Here is a 25331-nt window from a genome sequence, read left to right on the forward strand (position 1 = left end):
TAATTAAAAAAAAAAAATAAATAAATCACCATACATTATTTTAATTGGAATTCATTATTGACATGAGTATTATGTATATTAATTTATTTATTAAGGACTATTAGTCTCATCTTTATTAGTTGTTGTTTCACGACGGTTCCTGATGAGAATAGTCTGAAGATAGCGGTTTCAATCTTACCCAAAGCCGACCAGAGGCTTACTTGGCCAAAAACATGGTGAGACGCCAACAACTACAGATGGCAGTGATTGCTGAGAATGCAGTTAGGAGATTCAAAGTTCCTATCCGTCGCGGTTACCACCTGACGAAGGCCAGAAGAATAGTTGGCCGAAACGTATCGAAACAACAACTAATAAAGATGAGAATAATAGTCCGCAATAAATAAATTAATATAAATAAATCACCGTTATTCCAAAAGCATAATCTGCCATTTTTATTTCTCATCACTTGTCTTAATTACTCAATTAATTGGCAAATTGGCACTGGCATTTATATTTATCTCAGGAGGTTACCCTTCCAGGCATTACCGCTTTCTTTTGGATGGAAGGAGCTTCCTGTCTATTACTAGAGATGCCCTCATTCATTAAAGGATGCCATGTGATCAACCAAATTATTTTTGCATATTTTCTGGCAGGGAAACAAATTTAGAAAAGTATGAAATCATTTCTACATTTTTTTTTTTTTTTTTCAGATAAGCATTGATTATTTGTATTATTTGGAATCTTCGGACTACTGTTCTCATCTTTAGTGTCGTTGACCGAAACGTTGTAAAAATGACTCTTAAGATGAAAACTAGTCCAGAGTTTCCAAATAATACAGAATCGTGTTTGCTCTTGTCCAAAAAAAAAAGCAAGAACAGGCAACTTCCTTCCATTTTTATAGCACCCCCCACCTTTCTTCAGTATTTTCTTTTTTTTTTACTAGGGTCATCACTTGTCAAAGTCCAAGGTCTATTCCAGGACAAAGGTTAAGGAGTGTTGAGTAGACTGTGAAACAACATCTTGATCAGTAATGGCAGAACTTGGGTAGGGTTTGATTATTTAAGAGGATGGCTCAACAAGAACTTCTTTACATTAGACTTGAAAACGGTCATGTTATAGTCTGCTGGAGGTATTGTGTTCCATAGACAGACAGTTCTCTGAAAGATACTTTGCTCATGAAATTTTGGTTTAGTTTTAGACTGATAGTAAGGGAAATTATTGGCAGTTGTGGTAGTTAGACGAGTATTTGTTGCAAATGATTTGTGAGAGAGGATGGGAGAGCAGTTGAACACTTGCCATGAAAATGACCATAGAGCAATGTCTGTGAGAAAGAAATAAGGAGGAAAAATGGCCCTCGGCCACTAGATTTTGAAGGTGGTTTTGTACCGTTAAGGCAGGAAAGGATGCTCTGAGCTGTGGCAATGTGATGGTGAAAAGCTAAACATCAGGTCTGCCGTCAACTAATTGTCTGTCTCTGTATGCAGCAAGACAATGTTGGTACCGCAGATCCACGGAGAGGATAGCAGCATTGCTTCTTTGCATATGTTAAGTAATACCTTCCCCCAATTTTGTATGCAAGCACCAAACCTTGCTTTTGTGGGTGTTAACAGTAAAAATCTGCAATCATGCAGGTAAAACTATGGCCAACTAGGAGTACTTTATGCTAAGCAGACAATCCTGGGGTAAAATCTTTCTAAGTTCGATGCAGAATTTAGACTTGCTTAACAACAAGAACAAACAGATATAATTCAAATTTAAGACTAATCTTTTAGCCGAGACGATAAGCACATTTTTACAATGATTTTCCAATCATACATACTAGATCTTGCAAAAAACATGATTCTTCAAACTGAGTTGAAGTGTTTGTCATTTTCAAGTTCACTTTTTTATCAGACAAAGAGCAACGCCTCGCTTACTTTTTTTATGTTTATCATAAGGAATTATTATAAATTAGACAGATTATTGAACTTTAGATTATTAAAGAAAAAATTTTTCAAAAAATGTATTATTTTTAAAGTTTGCATCCTTCAAGTTTATAATAAATTGATCCCTCAAACAGAACTGGTCCTAACCTTTAGAAGTTTGGAGTTTAACTTGAAAAAATTTATTTTGATTGCGCGCAGTTTCTAACACAGAGTGTGTAAGGTTGTAAAACTTTAAAATTGAACCTGGATTGCAAATATTCACGCCATCGGAATGTTCCAAGTTAAAAACAGCAGCATAAATAGAATGGAATTAAGGATGCAACGAAAGAAAAAAAATCATGAATAATTAGAAAATATAAGAATTGTGAAATCCCCAAAACGATTTCAATAAGAAAAAACTTTTTAAATAAAAATTAAAATCAGCCTTGGCAATTTTAATTCTCGTATCGTTTTTTTTCTCTCTTCATATCTTAATTTCCAGCTCGATCTTTTTATTTAGTATCTTACCTTGAAAGATTGAATAATTTAACATAAAATGTCTAAAATTCCTTCCAACAATCCCAACTGTAGCAAGTTCCACTGATGCAAACCCTTGTGACCAGTTCTAAAGTAACCGATTAATATTATACAAATATAAATTACATATCTATTGCAAAAAATTATATAAAAGGGGGAAAGCATGTGTGGAAGACAGGTGTTAATGCATTCAGGAATTAAAAATATATATTTTAGAGTTAAAAATAATCAACAAAAACAAGCATCTGGTTTCTTTGTTGTCCGTAGAGGTTTCAGGCTAGATTTAAAAAGAAAACAAAAAAAATACCCAACATAATACAAACAACAATAATAATGTTAGGAAAACATTTTCCTATAGCATATAGCTTCTATACATTTAAAATTGAGCTATTTGTTACACTGGCATTAATATTAAAAGCCCACTTTTCTATTTAAAGAGTAAAACAACTTTCTAATAATGTACTCAAATTGTGAATATGTGAACAACTTCAAAAGAAGGATAACTGATTTGCATATTTCTTATTAATTCATTAATTAATTATTCGTTTTTTTTTGTTTTTTTTTATTGGGCGATTGGTTTCATTTAACTATCACACACAGTTCTATTCAGACATATTTTCTACAGTATAGCACTTGGAGTGAATTCTAGAGTACAACACATACATGTATATATTTATATATTTCTATGTACAGTATAACTGCATAAACTAATGAATGGATCATTATGAATTTTGACATACATTCTCGGTAACATAGCACATTACCTTTTTGTCCAACTTTACCATTTAGGGGGTCGCCGACCCAAACTGCCCTCCCACTTCAATTGTGTCTGGTTCATCAGCATACACGAGACTTTACATAATAAAATTTATGCGTGTGAATTCATTACAATCTTTTTAGCATGAAACTGATAGTGTGTCAGTGTGTGTGTGTGTGTGTGTGTGTGTGTGTGTGTGTGTGTGTGCATATGTATATATATGTATGTGTGCATAGTTCATTGAATCAAATAGACATTTTGTGCCTACTGACTTTAGTTTGGATCCTTTCCATCTTTCAAATTAATTTCCTTGCTTTTGGCAAGAATTGCTGATGTAGTTACCACATTTATTGTCGGCCCAAGTACTTTCAAATCCGTCTGGATTCATCATCAGGGATAATTAATAAAACTGGTTTTGAACAATTTATAGAAGGTTTTTTTTTTTGTATATTTATTGTTATTTCATTAGTTAATTTTAGTGACTTTACAGGTATTTTTAGGATGTTATTACTATTAGTAAAATTTATTTTATTGAAATTTTTTTTTTTTTTTCATTTTTAATTAATAATGCTTCTAATATTTAAAGTTTTATGGTTATTAGTGGTGTGTTTGAGTATAGATGTGTTAACATTTTTGTAAATTGGAGAAAAGGAGAAAAAAGTCTCAATGAAGAAAAACATGTTAATTACCATAGTCGAGCTGAAAAAAAAAAAAACAGTACTATAACTAAACATCTGATTAATTAACATTCCTTTCCTTTTCTCCAATTGAAAAACTTTTAATAAGATAACACATAGAAATATTAGAAGCGTTATTAAACTAAAAAAAAAATAAATAAATTTTACTAATAACACCTTAAAATGCCTGTAAAGTGACAAAAATAACAATGTACATTATTGGGAGAAAGAATCCAGTTTGAAATCCATCTGTTAATTCAAATGATGTTTATTAGTTGTTAGGGTAAGGGAGAAGACTGGCCAGTCACTTAGAAGTGTCCATTTCATGGCTAATCTAGTTGTCATAGTAACAGAGCCTAACGTCAAGCATAAATCTGAATCTATTTTTGACCACAAGCTCGATTTTCAGAAAAAAAAAAAAAAAAACTTTTTGTTGTTTGTTTTATAGTCTCACTCCTATAAGTCAACTGAATTATTGCTGGACAAATTAAAAATATTTTTCTTTTAATCAAGCGTCAATATCAAAAACATCCATCTTGGTAATATTTTATGGGAGTTTTACAATGTAAATCGCTTCAATTGTATTTTGTGATCTGACCTTTTATTCATTTCTTTTCCACGCATCTTGACTATATATATATATATATAGTCGAATTGTCCAAGCAATTATGAGGATAATAAAGCTATTTATGCATTAATGAGTCATTGCTTATCAAGGCTCATAGGCCACTCGAGGATGTGTTAATGGAATTTGTCAACAGTGAGACAATGCCACGAAGATTGGTAATATTCGCCAGAAATTAGATTATTTAAGAAGATGGTTCAACAAGAATTTGTTAATGTTGGAACTGAAAACGACTACACTGGGAAGCAGCTTCAAGGTATTGTTTCACAGATGGACAGTTCTTGGAAAGAAACTTTGTTCATGGAAGTTCGGCGCAGTTTTAGATACACATAGGAAGAAAGGATGATTATTTACAATGGTTGTAGGTAAATGAGTTTTTGTTGTGAAGGTTTTACATGGGGGAACCATAAATTGAAGCTTAGTTTAATAACCACTTATGAAAATAACGATGGAGCAGAGAAAGAAACCGGCCACATCTCTTCTATGAAAGGAAGAGAAGAGGACACCCCCCCCCCTCAACAAAATTGGTTTTGTATTCTGTAAATGCTGGAAAAGGAATATTCATCTAAAAACATTAAGCTTTTTAAAATTATCAATAGGAATAACATAATGCAAAGTTAAGTAATCAATAGCCTGCCCCACTCAATCCCCAAATAATAGTAACTAATAGCAATGTTTATACGATAAGTGTTAATACAAATATCAATTAATGTAATGCAATCTGCTCTATAAAATCAAGTTGGTTTAATTTTCAAACTCAGACCAAACAGCATTTAAGTTGACAAATCAAATGTTGCTTCAGTCTAGCCAATTTTTATTGTACCGTGTCATTGGCAATGTGTAACGTTTAGAAGCTCAATATTTTCTACATAGTAAGTAGAGATTATATATTTCAGCGGCATCGGACACGAGTGGCTACCGCCTATATTTTACATATTTTGCAAGGCCCAACCAGTGGTACAAGAATCATAGACATTATTTGTAAAGGAGTGTAGGCAGGGAGATGGGGCTGTTCTTATCGCTCTCACCTTTTCCTAGCCTTTTCATATTGTCATCTTTTCTCCTCAAAGTCCATGGCACCTTTGCGTGCCAGGATTCTCCATTTTGTCCAGTCCCTGGCAGTCTATTCCCACCAGGAAGGGTCAATGTTAGTCATTGTCAGGGTGTGCTTTAATTGGTTTTTATAGCACCTCATGGTCGAGTCCCATTGGTGAGCTCACCATAAAGTATTTTTTTTGGCAGTCTGGATGGATTCCTCTTACTGATGTGATGGTGAATGATGGTTGCTTCAACACTGGTCATTTTAGTCTTGCCCCAGTACTTCCAAGTTAGTGGTGTTAAGTGTAAAAAAGTGTGGAGAGTACTACTGCCATGAAGACCATGATTTTAGCGGCCAATTTCAGTGCGTGGTTGTTAAATACGTGGCTGTTGAGGCGATCAAAGGCGGAGTGGACTGCCCTGATCCTGTTTTCCACATCTTTCGTACATGTGGAAGTAGATGTTATGATGCTCATAGGTAAGGAAACTGGTCAACTTCCTCTAATGATTGGCCATTTACAATAGTGTTGATATTAGGGAACAGATGTCCAGGTGGGTGTTGGAGTAATATATATATATATATATATATATATATATATATATATATATGAGAGAGAGAAGGAACAAACTAAGTTATGTGTTCATCAACGTTTCCGTTTCTAAAATGTAACAGGGTCATACATTTCATTACATCAAAAATATTTTTAAATATTTGTACTGATGTTTCATTTTCTTGCTTTCATTCATACAGAGGAAGTCTCAAAATAAAGATGAAACGTTGATGAACACATAAATTGGTTTGTTCCTTTTTTATCTTTATTTTGTTGGAATACTTATTTCCATTATTCTCATCATATATATATATATATTTATATAGACTTGTCTATCTGATAAACAATCTCAACCAAACTCCTGTCAATTTTTGGTCAACAGACTTGAAACTTGATATATAGGGGATTCAGACCGGTGGAACAAATCCAATTTTGTCTTTAGCTTATAAAAAATAGCTGCTAAAGTGGCAAAATGTTTAAAATTTGGAACTTAACAGGCATAAGTCGATTTCAAGTGCTATTCTATGCACATGCAAATAGGCATTTACATATTTTACATTATTTTTTAAGTTTTTATATGCATATGAGTTTATATCAGGCAGGAAGATAGACCACGGCTGTGTGTGGGGGGGGGGAAGTAGGAAGAGACCGCGACTGGGGAGGGGGGAAGGAAGAAAAACCGCGACCGTGGGGAAGGGGAAAGAAGATAGACCGTGACCGTGGGGAAGGGGAAGGGGGGCAGGAAGATAGACCGCAAGGAGGGACTTATCACTTGCCCCACGTTGTCTAGATCATGAATGCACTTATTCTCAAGTGGCCTCCTTTGTAAAAAAAAAAAAAAAAAAAAAAAGAATTCTCCCAGAGGTTGAAGATAAAGGATTGCATAAAAAGTGACAAATTGTCGTATGACAATATGCTTCAAAGGCACACAAAGAAGATCAATTTTTGAATATTGATTGGAACAAAAATAAATTTTAAAATTGCCTCAAACAATTTTTGGTGTAAAAAGAAAAAGAAAAAAAATATATATATATATATATATATATATATATATATATATATATATATATATATTTATTTAACCATAAATCTTGTATCAATAAAATTTATTTTCTGCCATTCACTATTAAACCAGTGAAAACATTTGTTCTTTCCTCGGTCAGAGAAGGATAACTACTTGATTGGGGTAATTTTTATTTTTATCCGATTCATTTATGCGATTTTTGGAATATTATTTTCATTTCATCACAGATATGTACATCATACAAATTTTATGGTTTTTTTTATTTTTTTTAATATGGAGGAATTCAAGACAAGAATGCATTTTTTTTTTAATATCTGAGGAACTGACAGTCTTTCAAAAATGGTCGACATTCTTTGATGCAGACAATTCTCTCCAGTTGGTCATTTCATTTCAAAGTAGTTTTCGTATCTATGAACGAAAGCTTTTTTTTTTTTGGGGGGGGGGGGGTGAAATGATGAATAAAAACAATGTTATAATCAGTTTTATGTAACAGTCTTCTAGAGGTTGAGGGTTCAATCCCCAGTAGACAATACTAAATACATAATTAAGAATTACTCAAGATTTATATCCAGTCATGGTTGATTGAACAAGAACAATCTACTTCCTCTACAAAGTTTAGTCCAAATGGAGTAGATCTGGAATTCCCTTTCTGCTCCCTAACTGTACTAACATGCAGTAATCAAAATGAAATGCGAACAGATATCGTGCAGCTCAATTCCATGCTTAGAGTGTTTGGTTTAAAATTGCATACAGATTCCAGAGTTCAAGAAGATGCACTTGAAGGTTGGAGGTTACATCAGCCAAAACTTTGTTAGAATAACATTCAAGATGCTGTCTCTGCTTTATCATTATTTTCATGGCAGGTGCTCATCTGAGCTCCAATCTATGGTCCCCCCCTCTCCATACTTTTACGAGAAACACTCGTCTAGCTGAAAACACTATCAATAATTTCCCCCACTTTTTATCTGTGCCTAAACCTAAATGTAGACTCCATGAACAATGTTTCTTTCTTAGAACTGCACACCTGTGGAACTCTCTTCCATTTGCCTGCTTTCAAACTGACTATAATATAGTCATCTTCAAGTCCAACATAAATAAGTTCTTGATGTGCCGTTCTCCTTAATTAATCCAATTTACCAAATTTCCACTACTAACGATTACTACGACAAATAAAAAAAAAATCACGATATGAGAAAAGGTTCAATAAATCGTCCTCAATCTAATCAGTCCTGCACTGCCAACCAATCTTTAACTCCTGTTCCATCATCATAATGTTGCATTCCTGTATTTGTTTTACTTTAATGAAATATGCTCTGATGAACTCATAACAGTGGTGCCCCCTTGGCATAAATACCCCTGATTAACCTAAGACATAGTAAAATCCCACACATTCCCAGTATAGGTACCCCGATACTGGAGAGTCTTCGACTTCAATAGTTTCTTCCTTTGCTTGCTAGACTTTGGAATTCCTTTCCTATTTCCTGCTTCCTAGACTGTACTAACATGTGGAAATTAAAGTGTAATGCAAACAGATACCTTGCGCTCAATTCCCTGCATAGAGTGTACCTGTAAGCATGGTCCTAATAGTAGTCCTTTACATCCCAGTGGCACGATGCCTTTTTTGGTGTGAATAAGAGTTTTAAAAAAATAAATAAAATAATTTTCTGTCAGCATTTTAGATTTCAGTGCATTCTACACGTGTTATCAAAGACCTAAAATTACCGGAAAAAAAAATGGAAAAACTACAACTTTAGAATCTGAAAGAAGCCATAAGATCTAACATCTCCAGGTCAGAACCAGACAATAATATGAATGTGACAACAGTCAAAGAAACAAGAGTCCAAGCGTGACGTGCATATTGCAAAAAAAAAAAAAAAGGAAGAAAAAGAAAAAAGGAAAAACAAACAAAGAAAAAAAGGAAAAAACAGAAAGAAAAAAAGGAAAAAACAGAAAGAAAAAAAGGAAAAAACAAAAAGAAAAAAGAAAAAGGAAAAAACAGAAAGAAAAAAGAAAAAGGAAAAAACAGAAAGAAAAAAGAAAAAGGAAAAAACAAAGAAAAAAAAGGAAAAAACAAAGAAAAAAAGGAAAAAACAAAGAAAAGAAGGAAAAAACAAAGAAAAAAGAAAGGAAAAAAAGAAAAAAGAAAAGAAAAAAGAAAAGAAAAAAGAAAAAGGAAAAAACAAAGGAAAAAAGAAAAAAGGAAAAAAGAAAAAAGGAAAAAAGAAAAAAGGAAAAAAGGAAAAAGGAAAAAAAAGAAAAAAGAAAAAAGAAAAAAGAAAGAAAAAATCTCCACACTAACTCAAAACTCAACTGATAGAAAACGAAAAGGTGACATATGCAAATTAAGATGCGGTCAAATTTGGGCATATAACAAGCCAGTATTTCTTTCATTAGAAGAACATTTTTTGTTGAGTCGTTCAAATGTATGGTGAATTCGCATGTCAGTGGAAGAAAAAAAAAAAGATGGATTTTCTACGGATGTCAAAACAGAAAAAGAAAAAGGATTGTTGTTTTTGTATGTGCCAAAAACATTGCAAGCTGAAGAAAAAAAATTTTTTTTTTTTTTTTTTTTTTGCATGGACATTTAACGGTATTCGCACATTCAAAGGAAAACTTTAACTTCAACGAAGAATCGTATGAATAAAGTGATAAATTTGTTAAAGAAAAAGACTTACACTTGTGTCGTTCGCTGATGCTGCGGGTTCTTCTGCAGACTTAACTTCTGGTTTGACAGGGGGACAAATAATTCCTTCCAAGATGACCAGGAAGACAAAAACCGATGCTATCATGGTTTGCATTTTGGAGAATTCTGAAATAAAACAAAAAATTTCTTTTATCTATCACGAAGAAAGCAATATGACAACATGGCCCTCTTTGACTCTCAAGTGTTTTTTTTTGTTTTGCTTTTTTACAAAGAAGTCATCACTTATCAAGGCTCACAGGCCACTCGAGGATAATGGTTAAAGAGTGTACGGTAGTCAATGGGGCAATATAGTAATCGTTATTAGTGTAAATTTGGTAAATCGGATTACTTAAAGGGAATGGCTCATCAAGAACTTGTTTACGTTGGACTTGAAGATGAACATATTATAGTCAGCTGGAAAGCAAACGAGTCACAGGTGTACAGTTCTTTAAAGCTTTGTTCATGGAATCTACGTTTAGGTTTAGGCACAGATAAAGAGTGGGGGGAAATTACAAAATCCTGATTTTGTGTTATCAAGCGAAATGCTAGTGTGCACCGACATTTAATAAAATGAAAGGAATCAGATGCGGATTGGAATTATCGATCGAAACACTAAATAACTAAACGTGCATTTGTATGCATTCACTGTACAGGTCCTGATCTAATTTTTGTCTTCATCCTAAGTCTGCGTTTGATTCCAACACCATTCACAGCATAATCACGTGATCATCTTAGTCAGTGCTGCAACAACACACACTCATTCTTGCGATGAAGCAAATTATTTTCTCACAATCTGTTTGACATCATCAGTTTCAAATAAATCTCTGAAAAGTAAAACAAAGAAATAACTTTTTTCAGGTTGATTCTTCAACATTGGTTTAGGACAAGTACGGGTACCTTTTTACCCCCGCCCCAAAGAGACGGTCACATGAAATATAACTCATCATCAGACGTCTGCACAACTAAAATAAATCGATGCTAATTTTTTTTCCATTTGAAATACCTCAACTATTTTCAGTATAGAATACAAAACCTGTAAACATCTGCCACAAAAAAAAGGGAAAAGTTGATTTTTTTTTTCTTTGGTAAAATACTCACTCATTGCAATCACAAGCTCCAATCCCAAAATGCCCGGGTCTTTCTCTAGAAGAGCCTACGTCACAATATAAGATCGTCCTGCTCACTCATTGAATGGGTCAGAAGGGATTGCAAATTGCATTGTTATAACTGAACTTATGCATTCATGATCTGAAAGTTTAATCTCTTTTTTGCAGATATTGACGGTGTGAGATTCTAAGAAAGCAACCCCTGCCATGGACATGCGTTAAAAAAGTCTATATCTCAAGGTGAGGTCTTCTCGTTTATTACTGAGTTTCATTTTGTTCTTTTATTCTAAACTAGTGGGAGTTACCTGGCGTTGCCCAGGTGTTTGGAGGTGTGTGTTGGGGGAGGGGAGTTAAAACAAAAACCTTGGTGTTTGGAGGTGTAAAAGAAAAATAAGTTTTGGTAGGAAGGTAGGCTCGAACCTGAAGCGTTGACACAAAGGTGGAAAAGAAAGGGGAAAAAACATGACATCTAACCCACTCAGTCACGAGGGAAGAGAAAGTGAAAACTGTTTAAGGCTTATAAAGTTGACATGTGTGCAAATTTAATGATAATGAGGTCAAACATATTCGGCAGTTAAGTTTTGCTGTGAAGCAGTTTTTCTTCCCAACTTTGGCTGTTTTTTACCCAAGATAAAAAATGTGAGTGTCCATTTGAAAAGCAATTGTCTGATATGACGGTTTTTGCCGCATTGATCAAAGCGGATTTGCTTTGTGGACGTCCCTGCCACGAATGCCAGAAAATTGATGGTGCGGATTCAGTTTTGCTTTTTTATATTGAAAAGCGAAATGAAGACGTGGCGATCAAAAAAAATCTCGAAAATAGCACATAAAAGTCGGACAAATTACAGATAGATGCAACCTCAGTTTATAACTTGTAGATATTATGATTTAGACATTATATAAAAAGTTTTCAGGAGTGACCCGACCGAGCGCGCCCCCCAAAAAGCCTTTGCTGGACATACACAAAAAGTGCACACACATTTTGCCTTTTATATATATAGATGTGCGAAATCTTAACCTGCATACAGTGCATAGTACTCCACTAATTAGAGCAATTATACCTTCTCATTGGAAATGTATGTCTGCACTAGTCATATCTCGTGCATACGGCATAATCATGTTGGCACACAGGTTCTCCTTAAATCATGAAAATTAAGCCTGGTCATAACCAGACAGGTGACCATTTTGAAACACCAGGCGCTGTATGTAGGAGGATGTTCGCACCTCTCTGCAAAAACTTGATGTCATCTCCCCTGACGAGGATATACAAGTGACTGAGAACAACTTATGAATTTGATATTTCCATCAAACCTTCTTTGGAGCAAGCCAGTTCAACCTGCTGAGGTTAAGTACCGCTTTTGGTACAGGTACTGCACAAGCTGTGATCTTCCATTTGTTGTCTTCATATATCTGTGCCCAGACACCACCACAAAAGGATTCTCTTTTCAAAAACTTACAGCTTCAGTTTAAAACAAGAAACAATATTTTATTTTTCAAAGTTACTATGATCCACCAAACAATAAACTTGCAGTCAGAACTCTGAGCCATTACCAAATCAAAAGAAATCTGAGGCATTACCAAATCAAAAGAAATCTGAGGCATTACCAAATCAAAAGAAATCTGAGGCATTACCAAATCAAAGCATAAGTGCAACAGCTTAGGGCTCAAAGGACCATCTGTCTCTGAAAACAAAAAAACTCAACTGACCCTTTCTGATTGATATATATATATATATATATATCAATCACTTGGACCATACTGCTAGATTCTCAAAAAACTGTTTATCTATGAACATAAAAACTGTCTGTCCACGAGGTTCAGCAGTTGGTACCCACATTACTTTTAAAAATTCTCAAGTGGATTATAATTACAGCATGGAACATGTACAAGAGGACATTACTATTCTAACATATCAGTCATTTCACTCTTCCTTTAGCTAAACGTTCCTTTTTGGGAAACGGAGGGGGGGGGTCACCAATTATCAAGGCCTGGAGGTCACTCTAGAATAAGTGTTAAATAGATGGTGAAACTTTGGTAGGGCTTGATTATTTACGAAAACGGCTCAACAGGAACTCAGTTTCATCAAACTTGAAAATGACCATGCTATAGTCAGCCAGAAAGCAGCCCCACAGTATTGTGTTCCACAGACGAGCAGTTATAGGAAAAAATTCTGCTTATTGATTTTTTTTTTTTTAGTTTTAGGCGCAGATAGAGAATGAAGAAAATTGGTGGTGGTTATCGTAATTAGATGAGTATTTGTTGAAAACGTTTTACTAGGGATGGATCATAGATTGGAGCTCAGTCGAGCACCTACTTTACAAGTAACAGTAGAGCAGAGACCTGCAACGTCTCTTCTGTGAGAAAGAGAAAACATGCAGCATTGCACATTTGTATACATTGCCGAAAACCTTACTATTCTACTATTAAAGTCATACCATGTTGAAAATCTGTGTTCAGTCTTGTTCTTTTAATTTTGATATTTTAGTATTGGTGCAATATTATAGTATGACCTCTACCCTCATAACGAAGATCACTAGAAAATGAATGACATTTAAAAGTTATTAAAGAAAAACATTACAAGCGATGGATCAATGTACTCCACAGATCAGTGATGCCATGGCACTTAGTTGCTAACAGCCTGATGGTCAAAATGTAGAATTTTTAAATCTTATCTCTGGTTTTCATGAGCGTGTGTGTGAGGAGGGATAAATATATTCTGGAGACATTGGCTGTCAGAGCAGACTGAGATTGATCATGGTGAGAGATGGTGAAGTGTCACAAATGACAGTTATTCTTAGCTGAGATTCAGAAGTTGAGGTGAAAGTTCAGCTTGGACATAGAGACACTACTGACAAGAGCCTAACAACACTCATACCAATGTTTGGCACCTCATTAGTATACAAGGTATGCATGAATGTGAATTATAGTTTTGTGCATTGGCAAATGACTGCACTAGAATTCCAACACGGCTCAGTGGCTCACAACTAAAAAAAAAAATTAATAAATAAAAAAAAGCACAAAAAATTCAAACTCCAACACATTCTGCAAATATCAGTTGCATTCTGGGTGTGTGTGTGACACCATATAAGCTCTACATGCTAAGGTCTACATGTACATTCTGTTGAGGCAGAGGTCATTAGTTGATGTCAGTTCATCTTAATCTCCCAAAGCTTTTTCACCATGTCCAACTTACAACTGTCCTCAACCATCACAAACCTAAGACTGTCAACAACTGCTCCAAAACTCACTGCCAAACCTAAAACTGCCTATTAAGTTAAAATATCTAGTCTTTTGTCTGCCACACCTTGATTAGCAATCAGCTTTCTTTGTGTATTTTGGTGAACAACTTCCTCTTCATTATTCTGCCGATAGACTTGTTTCCTTTTTCTTTGTTATATTTTTACGTCTTTTCCAAAAACAACATTAAAAATAAATCGCCTATCATTGAAAATAGTAACAAAATTTGTAGTAGACTGGAAAACAATATTAAAGAATTAAGAGAATTATACATTATATAAAAGATTAAATTTTTGTTTACATCTAAATTTTATCAAAATAACCCCCAATAGAGATACAATCAGTTGAAATTAAATTTAATTATATTTACCCATTATCCTTTTCTCATTATATATATATATTTTAGAATCACTAGGGAACGAAAATTATTACAAACCAATTAGCTCTAACATAGACGACACAACCATATCTAAAATAACAAAACTCTGCACAACATACAATAGTACATTAACTAAAAAAGAAAAAGACTTCCTTACAAACTTCACAACAAAAACAAACATCTTCTATGGGCTACCCAAAATACACAAATCTAACCAGGTAAGACATGCCATCAACATACAAAAATCGGAATACATAAGCACCCCAAACCCCAACGACCTCACATTCAGACCCATAGTAGCAGGACCATCATGCCCAACAAGCAGATTAGCAACCTAATAGATATACTATTACAGCCCTTCACCAATCTAGTCAGAAGTTTTGTAAGAGATAACACACACTTCCTTAGCTCCCTACCACAAACAGTAGACAATGGGACTATACTAGCCACATTCGATGTTAGCAGCCTATATAGCAATATCCCACACAATCTAGGAAAAGAAGCTATCGCATATTGGATTGACAAACATACACAGACTTTACACCCCAGATTCAATAAACAATTCGTGATTGATAGCATCGACATAATCCTCAATAACAACTCCTCCAATTCAATAAAGATAACTACATCCAAATACTAAGCACAGCAATGGGTACCAAAATGGCACCGACATATACCACCCTTACACTCGCCTTCCTAGAAGAGATACCTAGACAACTGCTTTATCCTCTGGAGAACCTCATGGGGGGATATCAAAGAACTCCACACTTTGCTACAAAATCTACACCCAAAAACAAACTTCACACTAGAACAAAGCCCCACAGAACTACCTTTCCTAGACATCCTAGTAACAATAAAAAACAACATAATCACAGACATCTACCACAAACCCACAGACACTCAACAATACCTCCACTTCAAAAGCCACCATCCTAAAATCAATACCCTACTCCCTAGCACGTAGAGTCTGCACCATAGTAACAGACAGACACCTCCGTTCAACTAGACTGAATGAACTACAAATAACACTGCGGAAAAGAGGATACCCACTACCACTAATACAGAAAGGTATTGAACTGGCTGAAAAAATTCCAATAGACCAACTAAGAACCCCAAAAGAACACAACAAAGAACAAATTCTAGCATACGTCTCTACACACAACACAAACAACCCAGAACTATTCACACAGATAACAAAAAACCTTATCCGCCTCAATCAGAACGACAAACTAAACAACATACTTAAAACAACAAAAATAATAAAAAGCAAACGCCAACCCAAAAACTTAAAACACATCCTAACTTCCTCAAAACTCGTCCCACACACTACAAAAGGAGTTACAAAATGCAACAAACCGCGATGTGGAGTATGTGACATAATAATAGAAGGTAACACATACACATTCAAAAACCCAGCACAAACATTCAAAATAAAAAAGGATCTAAATTGCACCTCCAGAAATGTAGTATACGCACTAAGATGCACAACATGCAACAAATCCTACATAGGCGCCACCAAAAATTTCAGCAATAGAATGGCCTTACATAAGAGCAACATCAAAATTGCAGATAACAGACACCTCTATGTTTCAAAACACGTACACACATGCAGTGGAAACAGCTTCAAAAATATGCCAATCTTCCAAACAGACAATTATTTTTATTTACTTACATAGGAAAAAACTTCACCAGATTCACTCCTGAACTGAACAGAACCTAATACCATCACACAAAAACATGAAATGCAAGGTACACCCGCATGCATACCCATACACACACCCACACATAAATCAGAATCGACACATTAAAACACACACACACGTGCGCGCATACAACCACACACAGACATAACACCCCTATCTCTAATACAACACACTGAACAACACCAACCCTACTTAACCTCGAAACCAACAACACTAGGAAACACCTAGAACCATAGTATAATATCTGTTCCAACACCTCACTCCCTCCTCAGTCAGTGGAGGAGAACCCCCTCATGACTGAAACAACTATCATCCCTTCTATCATCCCCCTCCCATACCTATATCCCCTCCAATGCCCCCCCTCTGGGGAACAAAATCTTCCCCACACTAGGAACCGATCCTGGGTCTGGCCATACCCACATGGGGAGACAAATAAATAGAAACATTAAAAAATCCCCTATTTTAAATACACCCCTCTCTCTAAACAAACATAATATAAGGAATACCCGAAAAGACTAAAACGAAAAATCACAATACTAAAATCCAAGAATCCAAAAAATAAATATCAAAATAGAATGAAAGCACCCCTACCCTTATTTCAGAAGAGCTAGTGCCCCCCTCCCCACACATACACATTAGTAACGACACACGCCTTCCTAAGGAAGCAAATAACCCCAAAATACTATAAAACAATATACACATTCCCAAACCAATAAAAGCAAACACGCACGCGTGCGCGCGCACACACACACACACACACACCCTACCCCACCCTAAAGGAAAAGAAAAAAAACATTAGGAGAAAGAGATAGCGACTACAGCCAGGTCAACGGTCCCCCTCACAAGCCCAATAAAAGAATAATAAAAATTGAGCATGCCAATGAATAATAAACACTTACAAGCCTCCGCCCCTTGGAAAAACTTCAAATTAACTACGAAAATCGCCATTTTTACATCTCCAACACATTTGAAAATAATTTCTGACGAGGACGCATCACAGAACGTCTGAAACGCGCATAAAAACGATTTCAATGACTTAAAAACATTACAATGATCTAAACATAATTCTCAATGAAAAACCAAGACACGGAATAATAAAATAATGTTAAAAAATACACATTGTTGGTGACTACTCCCTTATTTAAATATATATATATATATATATATATATATATATAAAAGCCCATTTAAAACAGGGAAAGAATTATAGCCTGTTAACTTACAATAATTCCGTTCTGCAAGATCTACAGCAGATGTCCTTACAGTTATATCGCATAGGATTAGCAAATCTCTCGACGGTGGAAATCTTTCTAGGGCAATTGCTCTTGACATATCTAAAGCCTTTGATAGGGTATGGCATAAAGGTTTACTTCATAAGATCGCTAGCTATGGTATAGCTGGAAAAGTCTTCTCAATTATTAAATCATTTCTTTCTGATAGGTTCATAAGAGTAGTAGTTGAGGGGCAAAAATCAGAAGCTCACAGTATTAATGCCGGTGTCCCTCAGGGATCCATCCTGGGCCCAACTCTTTTCCTGATCTACATTAATGATCTTCCAAATCATATCCTTACATCATTTGTAGACATTTATGCTGACGACACTACCATTTATGGTACCACATCTAAGACAGTAAACGACCAAGTTCTCTCCAATTCTCTCTCCTCTGATCTTGAGCACGTAGTACAATGGGGAAAGGAGTGGCTGGTTACTTTTAATGCATCTAAAACCAAGCTTCTCTCTTTACATCATCAACATTCTAATCCACATTTGTCATCAATTGAAATGAATGGCTCACGTCTTCAGGAGGCCTCAAGTTTTGACAAGCTTCTGGGCTTGACCATTACTCCTGATCTTAAATGGAACACGTATATCAAATCTGTTGCCAGGGCCGCTGGAAAAATGGTGGGATCTTTCTATCGATCTGGTAGATATCTCACTGCTGATGCTATTCTCTATTTATATAAAAGCCAGGTACGTCCAAGGATGGAATACTGTTGCCACATCTGGGCAGGAGCTGCTAGAAAGGACTTGTCCTGCCTTGATAGAGTTCAAAATAGACTTCGTAGCCTCGTAGGAGATGTCCTTTTCTCCTCCTTGCAACCTCTATCTCACAGAAGAGATGTTGCGAGTTTGTCTTTGATGTATTGTTATTTTCATGGAAAGTGTTCAACTGAGCTTCAATCTATGGTCACCCCTCGCCAAACTTTCACAAGAAACACTCGTCTAGCTGTAAACACTATCAATAATTTCCCCCACTCTTTATCTGTGCCTAAACCTAAACGTAGATTCCATGAACAAAGCTTCTTTCTTAGAACTGCACGCCTGTGGAATTGTCTTCCGTTTTCCTGTTTTCCGGCTGACTACAATATGGTTGTGTTCAAGTCTAAAGTAAATAAGTTCTTGATGAGCCGTTCCATATAAGTTATCAAATTTACCAAATTGTCATTACTAATGATTACTATATTGACCAATTTCTACTGTACACTCTTTAACCCTTATCCTTGAGTGGCCTCTGGGCCTTGATAATGTGGTGATGCCTTTGATAAAAAAAAAAAGAAAAAGTGCCTTATCCCAAATTGATGGTTAAATATGATTAAATTTGTGCTCATTTTTGCATTAACCATGCATCTAGTGGATACCATAAGACTTAGCTTGCTGCACTTCATCATAACAAAAGTTTGTAAAAGATTTCACTCAGATCGACCCAGTAGTTTCAGGGGAAAAGTAGAACCCAGACAGACATACAAAGAAAAATATAATATCGATAAAAGATTAAATATCATCAAAAAAAGATATTGTAAATTAAATTATATTTACTCATTTTGGCACTCTAATTTGGATTGATTTGTGACACATGCTATAAATACCAGATTTATGACTTAGCCATATTTATCCGGTGTGGCCTAGAAATCTTTACTTTCATTCTTTTTTTTTTTTACGCTAACACGGAGGCGTGAAATATTACATACATTGTTTTGAATTTTATTATTTTTAAAGGATAAGTTTCCATGTGATATTAAAATTGTTTTTGCAGATTTTACATATGTGCAATTTTTTCCCCCTCTGAATTCTTTTGTTATTCCATATATATTAAACTTTCTAGCAGTTTTTGAGGAATATCCATTCGTCATTGAAGAGTCGTTTAGTGATCCTTCACGATAAAATGAAACATGTGTAAGGCATAATATAATGAAAATTGAGGCATCTGCCTATGAAAGAAATATAATAAAAATTTATAAATGTAAATTGATTCCATCTTTTGGCAATTGGAATGATAACTAATGATATATTAACCTTTTAGCCTGTCAAAAACGGACAAAAGTTATGGCCTGTTGACTTAGTTCTTTATGTCAAACTTTAAAAGTAAATCTAATATTGTGGTGACTAATTCCTATTAATCTTAACTATGCATCAAACAGATACCATAATACTTAGTACACTGCACCTTATAACAGAGGTTCATACAAAACCAGTCAGATCAGCCCAATAGTTTCCAAGAAAAAGTGGAACGGACTAACAGACAAAGAAATAGAGTGAGAGAGAGGCCAAGAGCATGTGAGGAGGAGAGAGTCATGGTTGTTTTTAGATGCATTAAAAGAGACAAAGAAAGAGAAAGAGAGATAGAAATGAAGTCGCTTGTGCCATGCACTCTCACTGTGCGCTCACCTCTACTATAAATGGGGCTAAAATAAGGCTTTCTCACACATGATCTGTTGGGTGTGTTGCCAGGAAATAAACAGAATCCATCCCCACCCTAACAGTCACGTGATTTTACTAATTTTTGTTTTACCGAGATGAATGTCATTAGTCTTGCTGTCAGAAATGGACTTCTAAAATAACGTATGGCCAAGTCTTTTCTCTCATGTACGTCCTTATCACTTCCTCTCAAGTTTTTCTTGGTCTACCCCTGCAAACTGAACTTGCTACCTCAACTGTTTTACATCTACTAATCCAAGAACTCAATTCTTTCCATGTGGCCATACCATCAAAGTCTCCTGTTCTGCACCCATCTTACTATGCTGTCCATATCTAATCTTCCTCTGTGAGGTCTTCAAATCCAAGCCTATCATAAAGACTAACATTACACAATCATTTCTAAGAACTTGATGGTTTTAGGTATGAATGAAGACTTATTGAAAGTGTAGTGTCTCTTTAGATACTACACATCTTTTCTGTCCTTGGTCAAAGGAGAAATTCTACTAGAGAGGCAATTTTATTTTTTTGTCCCAATTTAGTACCCCCTCCCTTAGAGAGCTGAATTTCCTCCTCATGGAGTTGCAGTAACTAAGGACTTTAATGCAAATCAACACTAGAGTTATCTTCCTTGGCATAAAAAGAAAAAGATTTCTTGAGAGAAAAAAAAGTGAAACAAAACCAATTTACACAAAACAACCGAGAAAATGTAAAGTGTTTTGTTTTTCAATTTGAAACAATTCCAACATGGTAAGAGCTCTAAGCTTTATAAACAAGACCAATAGACAGCTGTATGCCTTCCTCACCTCACCTCATTCCAACCATTCTTAGGATGTGTGAAAGACTTGACTCTTAACTGTGCACCAGGTTCAAATGCTGCATACTTAAGCAGATGGAGGAAGCAGTCACAAAGATAAGTCAGGTTATGTGGAAAAGGAAAAATAGAGGGGAGGGAATGGAGAAAAGGTCAGAAGCGACAGAATCCAACCAAAGATATAAAAATAGAGGAAGGGGGAATTCAAAGAGACAACAGAAGAGGGAATAGAATGAATTATACACAGAAAATAGCAAAAAAACTATGAAGGAAAAGTGAAAGGCAAGATTCGGATGGTGAAAGGGAGGTGGAGAGACATGCAAAAAGGAGTGAGGGTGAGAGGTAGACAGACACAGGCAAAAATGAGAGAGGGCAGGAGGTAGACAGATACACACAAGAAGAAGGGAGGGCAGACAGACACATGCAAGAAGGAGGGATGGCGAGAGGTAGGCAGACAGAGACGCAATGAGGGAAGACGAGAGGTAGGCAGAGACACATGCAAGAGGGAGAGAAAGTGAGAGTGAGAGGTAGGCAGACAGAAGAGGGAAGGGAGGGCAAGAGGTAGGCAGACAAAAGAAGGAAGGGAGGGCAGACAGAAGATAGAAGGGAGGGCAAGAGGTGGGTAGACAGAAGAGGGAAGGAAGGATAGAGGTAGGTAGACAGAAGAGGGAGAAAAGGCAAGAAGTGGGTAAACGGAAGGGGGGAGGTCATAGGTAGCTAAACAGAAGAAGGAGGGGGTCAGAGGTAGGTAGACAGAAGGAGGAGGAAGGAGGCGCAAGAGTAAGGTAGACAGAAGAGAGGGAAGGCGAGAGGTAGGTAGACAGAAGAAGGAGAGAGGGTAAGATTTAGATAGACGAGGGAGGGAAAGCAAGTGTTAGGTAGACAAAAAGAGGGAGGATGTAAGAGGTAGTAAGACAGAAGAGGGCAGGAGGGCAACAGGTAGTAAGACAAAAGAGGGCAGGAGGATGTAAGAGGTAGTAAGACAGAAGAGGGAGGATGTAAGAGGTAGTAAGACAGAAGAGGGAGGATGTAAGAGGTAGTAAGACAGAAGAGGGAGGATGTAAGAGGTAGTAAGACAGAAGAGGGAGGATGTAAGAGGTAGTAAGACAGAAGAGGGAGGATGTAAGAGGTAGTAAGACAGAAGAGGGAGGATGTAAGAGGTAGTAAGACAGAAGAGGCTAATTTAAAATAATTCAGACTTGGACAAAGTATTATCTGGAACAAATTAAATTATATTTTATTCTTCATAACATGCTGCAATGTTGCAGCATGAAAAACTTACTAACCAGAATCAAATATTGATAGTGTAGGAAGAAAGCTACTGATGACAAAGAAATGTTAGACAGACTTTACATAATAGATTTCATACAATCTTTCAAAATGTATGCGAATCTAAAGGATCAGCTTCTCTTAAATATTTCATCGAACAGACTCCAAAAATGTCCGTAAACTAATTCTTTTAACAATATTTCTTAATTTATAATCTATTCTTAAAATTATTCAACGTTAGTGCTTTAAAGCAAATTTTCTAATCATGTTAAACAATATTTTATTCTGTTAGAAAATATAAATTAAATAATTACATTGTGGTTTTAGTTTTTGACATGTTTCTTGCCAAAAAATCTGAGTGCAAAGAGAAATAGGAAAAAAAAGTGTTCAATATTTAGAAATTCCATCATTTTTGAAGTGAGGCTTCAGAATATGTGTTGCATGGAGAGAAATGATACAAGAATGGTACAATGGATGCATGATGTAAGTCTTAAAGAGAGGCTTAGATCTGATGACCTCAGAGGAAGATTAAACCTGGACAGTATAGGGAGTTGTGTATAAAGCAGGAGACTTTGATGGTATGGTCATGTTGATAGAATGAGTCAATTAGTTGAAATTGCAGAGTCAGTTAGCAGGGATAGGCCAAGGAAAATAAATAATCAAATAAATAAACAAAAAAATACATTTAAAAAAAAAGTAAATAAATAAAATGCATTCCAATTAGTTTTTGTTTCAGACCTTAGAAGTTTTTGATAAAAAAAAAAAAAAAAGAAAAAAAAACATTGGATTTGTGCAGTTGGAAAATTGCCACATTGAAGAGAGGAGATAAAGAGTGAAAGGCGTCTCCAGAGGATTTCTCTAGTTATTGTCTGGGGAAATTCTTGTGTTATCATTGCTGCCGGGTAACTAAAAAATGTCCATTACAAAAAAAAAGTGATAACAAAAAGAAACAAAGAAAAAAAATTGGTCCTTTTCTTCGAGCCAAAAACCATTTTAGTTTTTTTTTTTTAAATGATTACTATCAATTACTGAATGTATTTACTCAGCATTAACTGGGTTGGAAAACTTAGAATAAAAATAATTCCAAATGTAGTCATGAAGACATTTCGTTTTTAGTAGGATTTACCTTCCTCCCACCACTTCATTTCCTTTATTGCCCTCTTCACACCATTTCTCATCTCATTGCTCTTCATCCCACCATCTAAAACATTCATCATGCAAGCTTTAGTATTTAAATGAATGTATTAATCCATTCGTTTCATAACATCTAATCTGGACAATAACAATTAATAACAATGTCAATTTAGTGATCTTTTGTTATTTTATCTTGGATGACTATTTGGGAATACCAAGTGCTGTATGTTGGAGGGCATCAATACCTCTCTGCAAGAGCAGTAAAAAACCTAATATCATCATCTCCTTTGATGGGATATACATGCGACTGATGATGGTTTTTGAATTTCATGTTCAGTTTCTGTTCTGTCGCCTCTTGGATCTTCCGACCACTCTGTTGTATCAATTAAGATAAAAATGAAATGTAATAAGTCCCCAGACGTACCTCTTCATCGTACAGTATATCGATACACTAAGGCTGACTGGGATAGCTTCCGTACATTTATATCTGATCTACCTCTGCATTCCATGTTTAAAAAGGATGTGTCCTCTATAGTATTAGACCTAACTGAATGGTTAATTGTAGGTATTGACCATTTCATACCCTCTAAAAAGTTTCAGCAAAAACCTAACAGCCAGCCATGGTTCTCTCCAGAATGTGCTGCTGCCATTGCGCACAGAAATCATTTTTTCCACTGCTTCAAACGTAATAGATGTATGGAAACTAAAGCCGTTTTCAGGACTGCCAGCAACCATTGTAAGAAAGTAATAAGGAACGCAAGAGTGTTGTATGCTCAATCTGTTAAGTCCAAAGTAGCTGAGCAGCGGCTTGGTTCCTACCAGTTTTGGCAAATAGCAAACAGAATCCTGAACAGAAGCGTGTGCTCCATCCCAACTATTATCAATGGACCTGAGGTAATCTCGTCAGCATCAGACAAAGCCAAACTCTTTGTCAAGAACTTTGCAGCTAATTCTACCCTTTGCGACCAAGACCGCCAACCCCCAATATTTCCTCCTGTATCAGAAAACACGCTATGTGATATACGTATATCTGTACGTGATGTTGCGAAGCTAATCAAAAACCTTGATTCGAGTAAAGCAACTGGCCCTGATGGTATTTCAATTATAGTACTCAAAAAACTTCAACCTGAATTAGCGCCCATACTTACAAAACTGTTTAAACGTTGTCTTAAGGAGAATAGTTTCCCATCTCCCTGGAAAATCTCATCAGTATGCCCTGTATTTAAGAATTCAGGTGATCGCTCATCCCCCTCTCAGTACAGGCCAATAAGTCTCCTGTGCGTCATGAGTAAGTTGCTAGAATCTGTGTTAAATACAGAAGTAATCAAACATCTCAACAAAAATAACCTTCTTAGTGACACTCAATATGGTTTCCGTTCTGCTAGATCTACAGTAGATGTCCTTACAGTTATATCGCATAGGATTAGCAAATCTCTCGACGGTGGCAATCTTTCTAGGGCAATTGCTCTTGACATATCTAAAGCCTTTGATAGGGTATGGCATAAAGGTTTACTTCATAAGATCGCTAGCTATGGTATAGCTGGAAAAGTCTTCTCAATTATTAAATCATTTCTTTCTGATAGGTTCATAAGAGTAGTAGTTGAGGGGCAAAAATCAGAAGCTCACAGTATTAATGCCGGTGTCCCTCAGGGATCCATCCTGGGCCCAACTCTTTTCCTGATCTACATTAATGATCTTCCAAATCATATCCTTACATCATTTGTAGACATTTATGCTGACGACACTACCATTTATGGTACCACATCTAAGACAGTAAACGACCAAGTTCTCTCCAATTCTCTCTCCTCTGATCTTGAGCACGTAGTACAATGGGGAAAGAAGTGGCTGGTTACTTTTAATGCATCTAAAACCAAGCTTCTATCTTTACATCATCAACATTCTAATCCACATTTGTCATCAATTGAAATGAATGGCTCTCGTCTTCAGGAGGCCTCAAGTTTTGACAAGCTTCTGGGCTTGACCATTACTCCTGATCTTAAATGGAACACGTATATCAAATCTGTTGCCAAGGCCGCTGGAAAAATGGTGGGATCTTTCTATCGATCCAGTAGATATCTCACTGCTGATGCTATTCTCTACCTATATAAGAGCCAGGTACGTCCAAGGATGGAATACTGTTGCCACATCTGGGCAGGAGCTGCTAGAAAGGACTTGTCCTGCCTTGATAGAGTTCAAAATAGACTTCGTAGCCTCGTAGGA

The 25331-nt window shown here is 35.8% G+C and overlaps 1 protein-coding gene across 2 annotated transcripts in view; it reads right to left on the reverse strand.

The window, feature by feature from the left end:
- The window catches only part of LOC145292906 (nucleobindin-2-like), a 274197-nt gene that overhangs the window by 194191 nt on the left and 54675 nt on the right, over positions 1-25331 (reverse strand). For both annotated transcript variants that reach the window (XM_080139047.1, XM_080139046.1), the window contains exon 2: positions 9768-9901. In XM_080139047.1, coding sequence (XP_079995173.1) covers positions 9768-9890 — 123 coding nt within the window. In that variant the 5' untranslated portion in view covers positions 9891-9901. The remainder of the gene's footprint in view (positions 1-9767; positions 9902-25331) is intronic.

This window comes from Euprymna scolopes, chromosome 14 (genome assembly GCF_053919585.1).
Source record: "Euprymna scolopes isolate OS-2025 chromosome 14, ASM5391958v1, whole genome shotgun sequence".
In the NCBI taxonomy this organism is placed as follows: Eukaryota; Metazoa; Mollusca; class Cephalopoda; order Sepiida; family Sepiolidae; genus Euprymna; species Euprymna scolopes.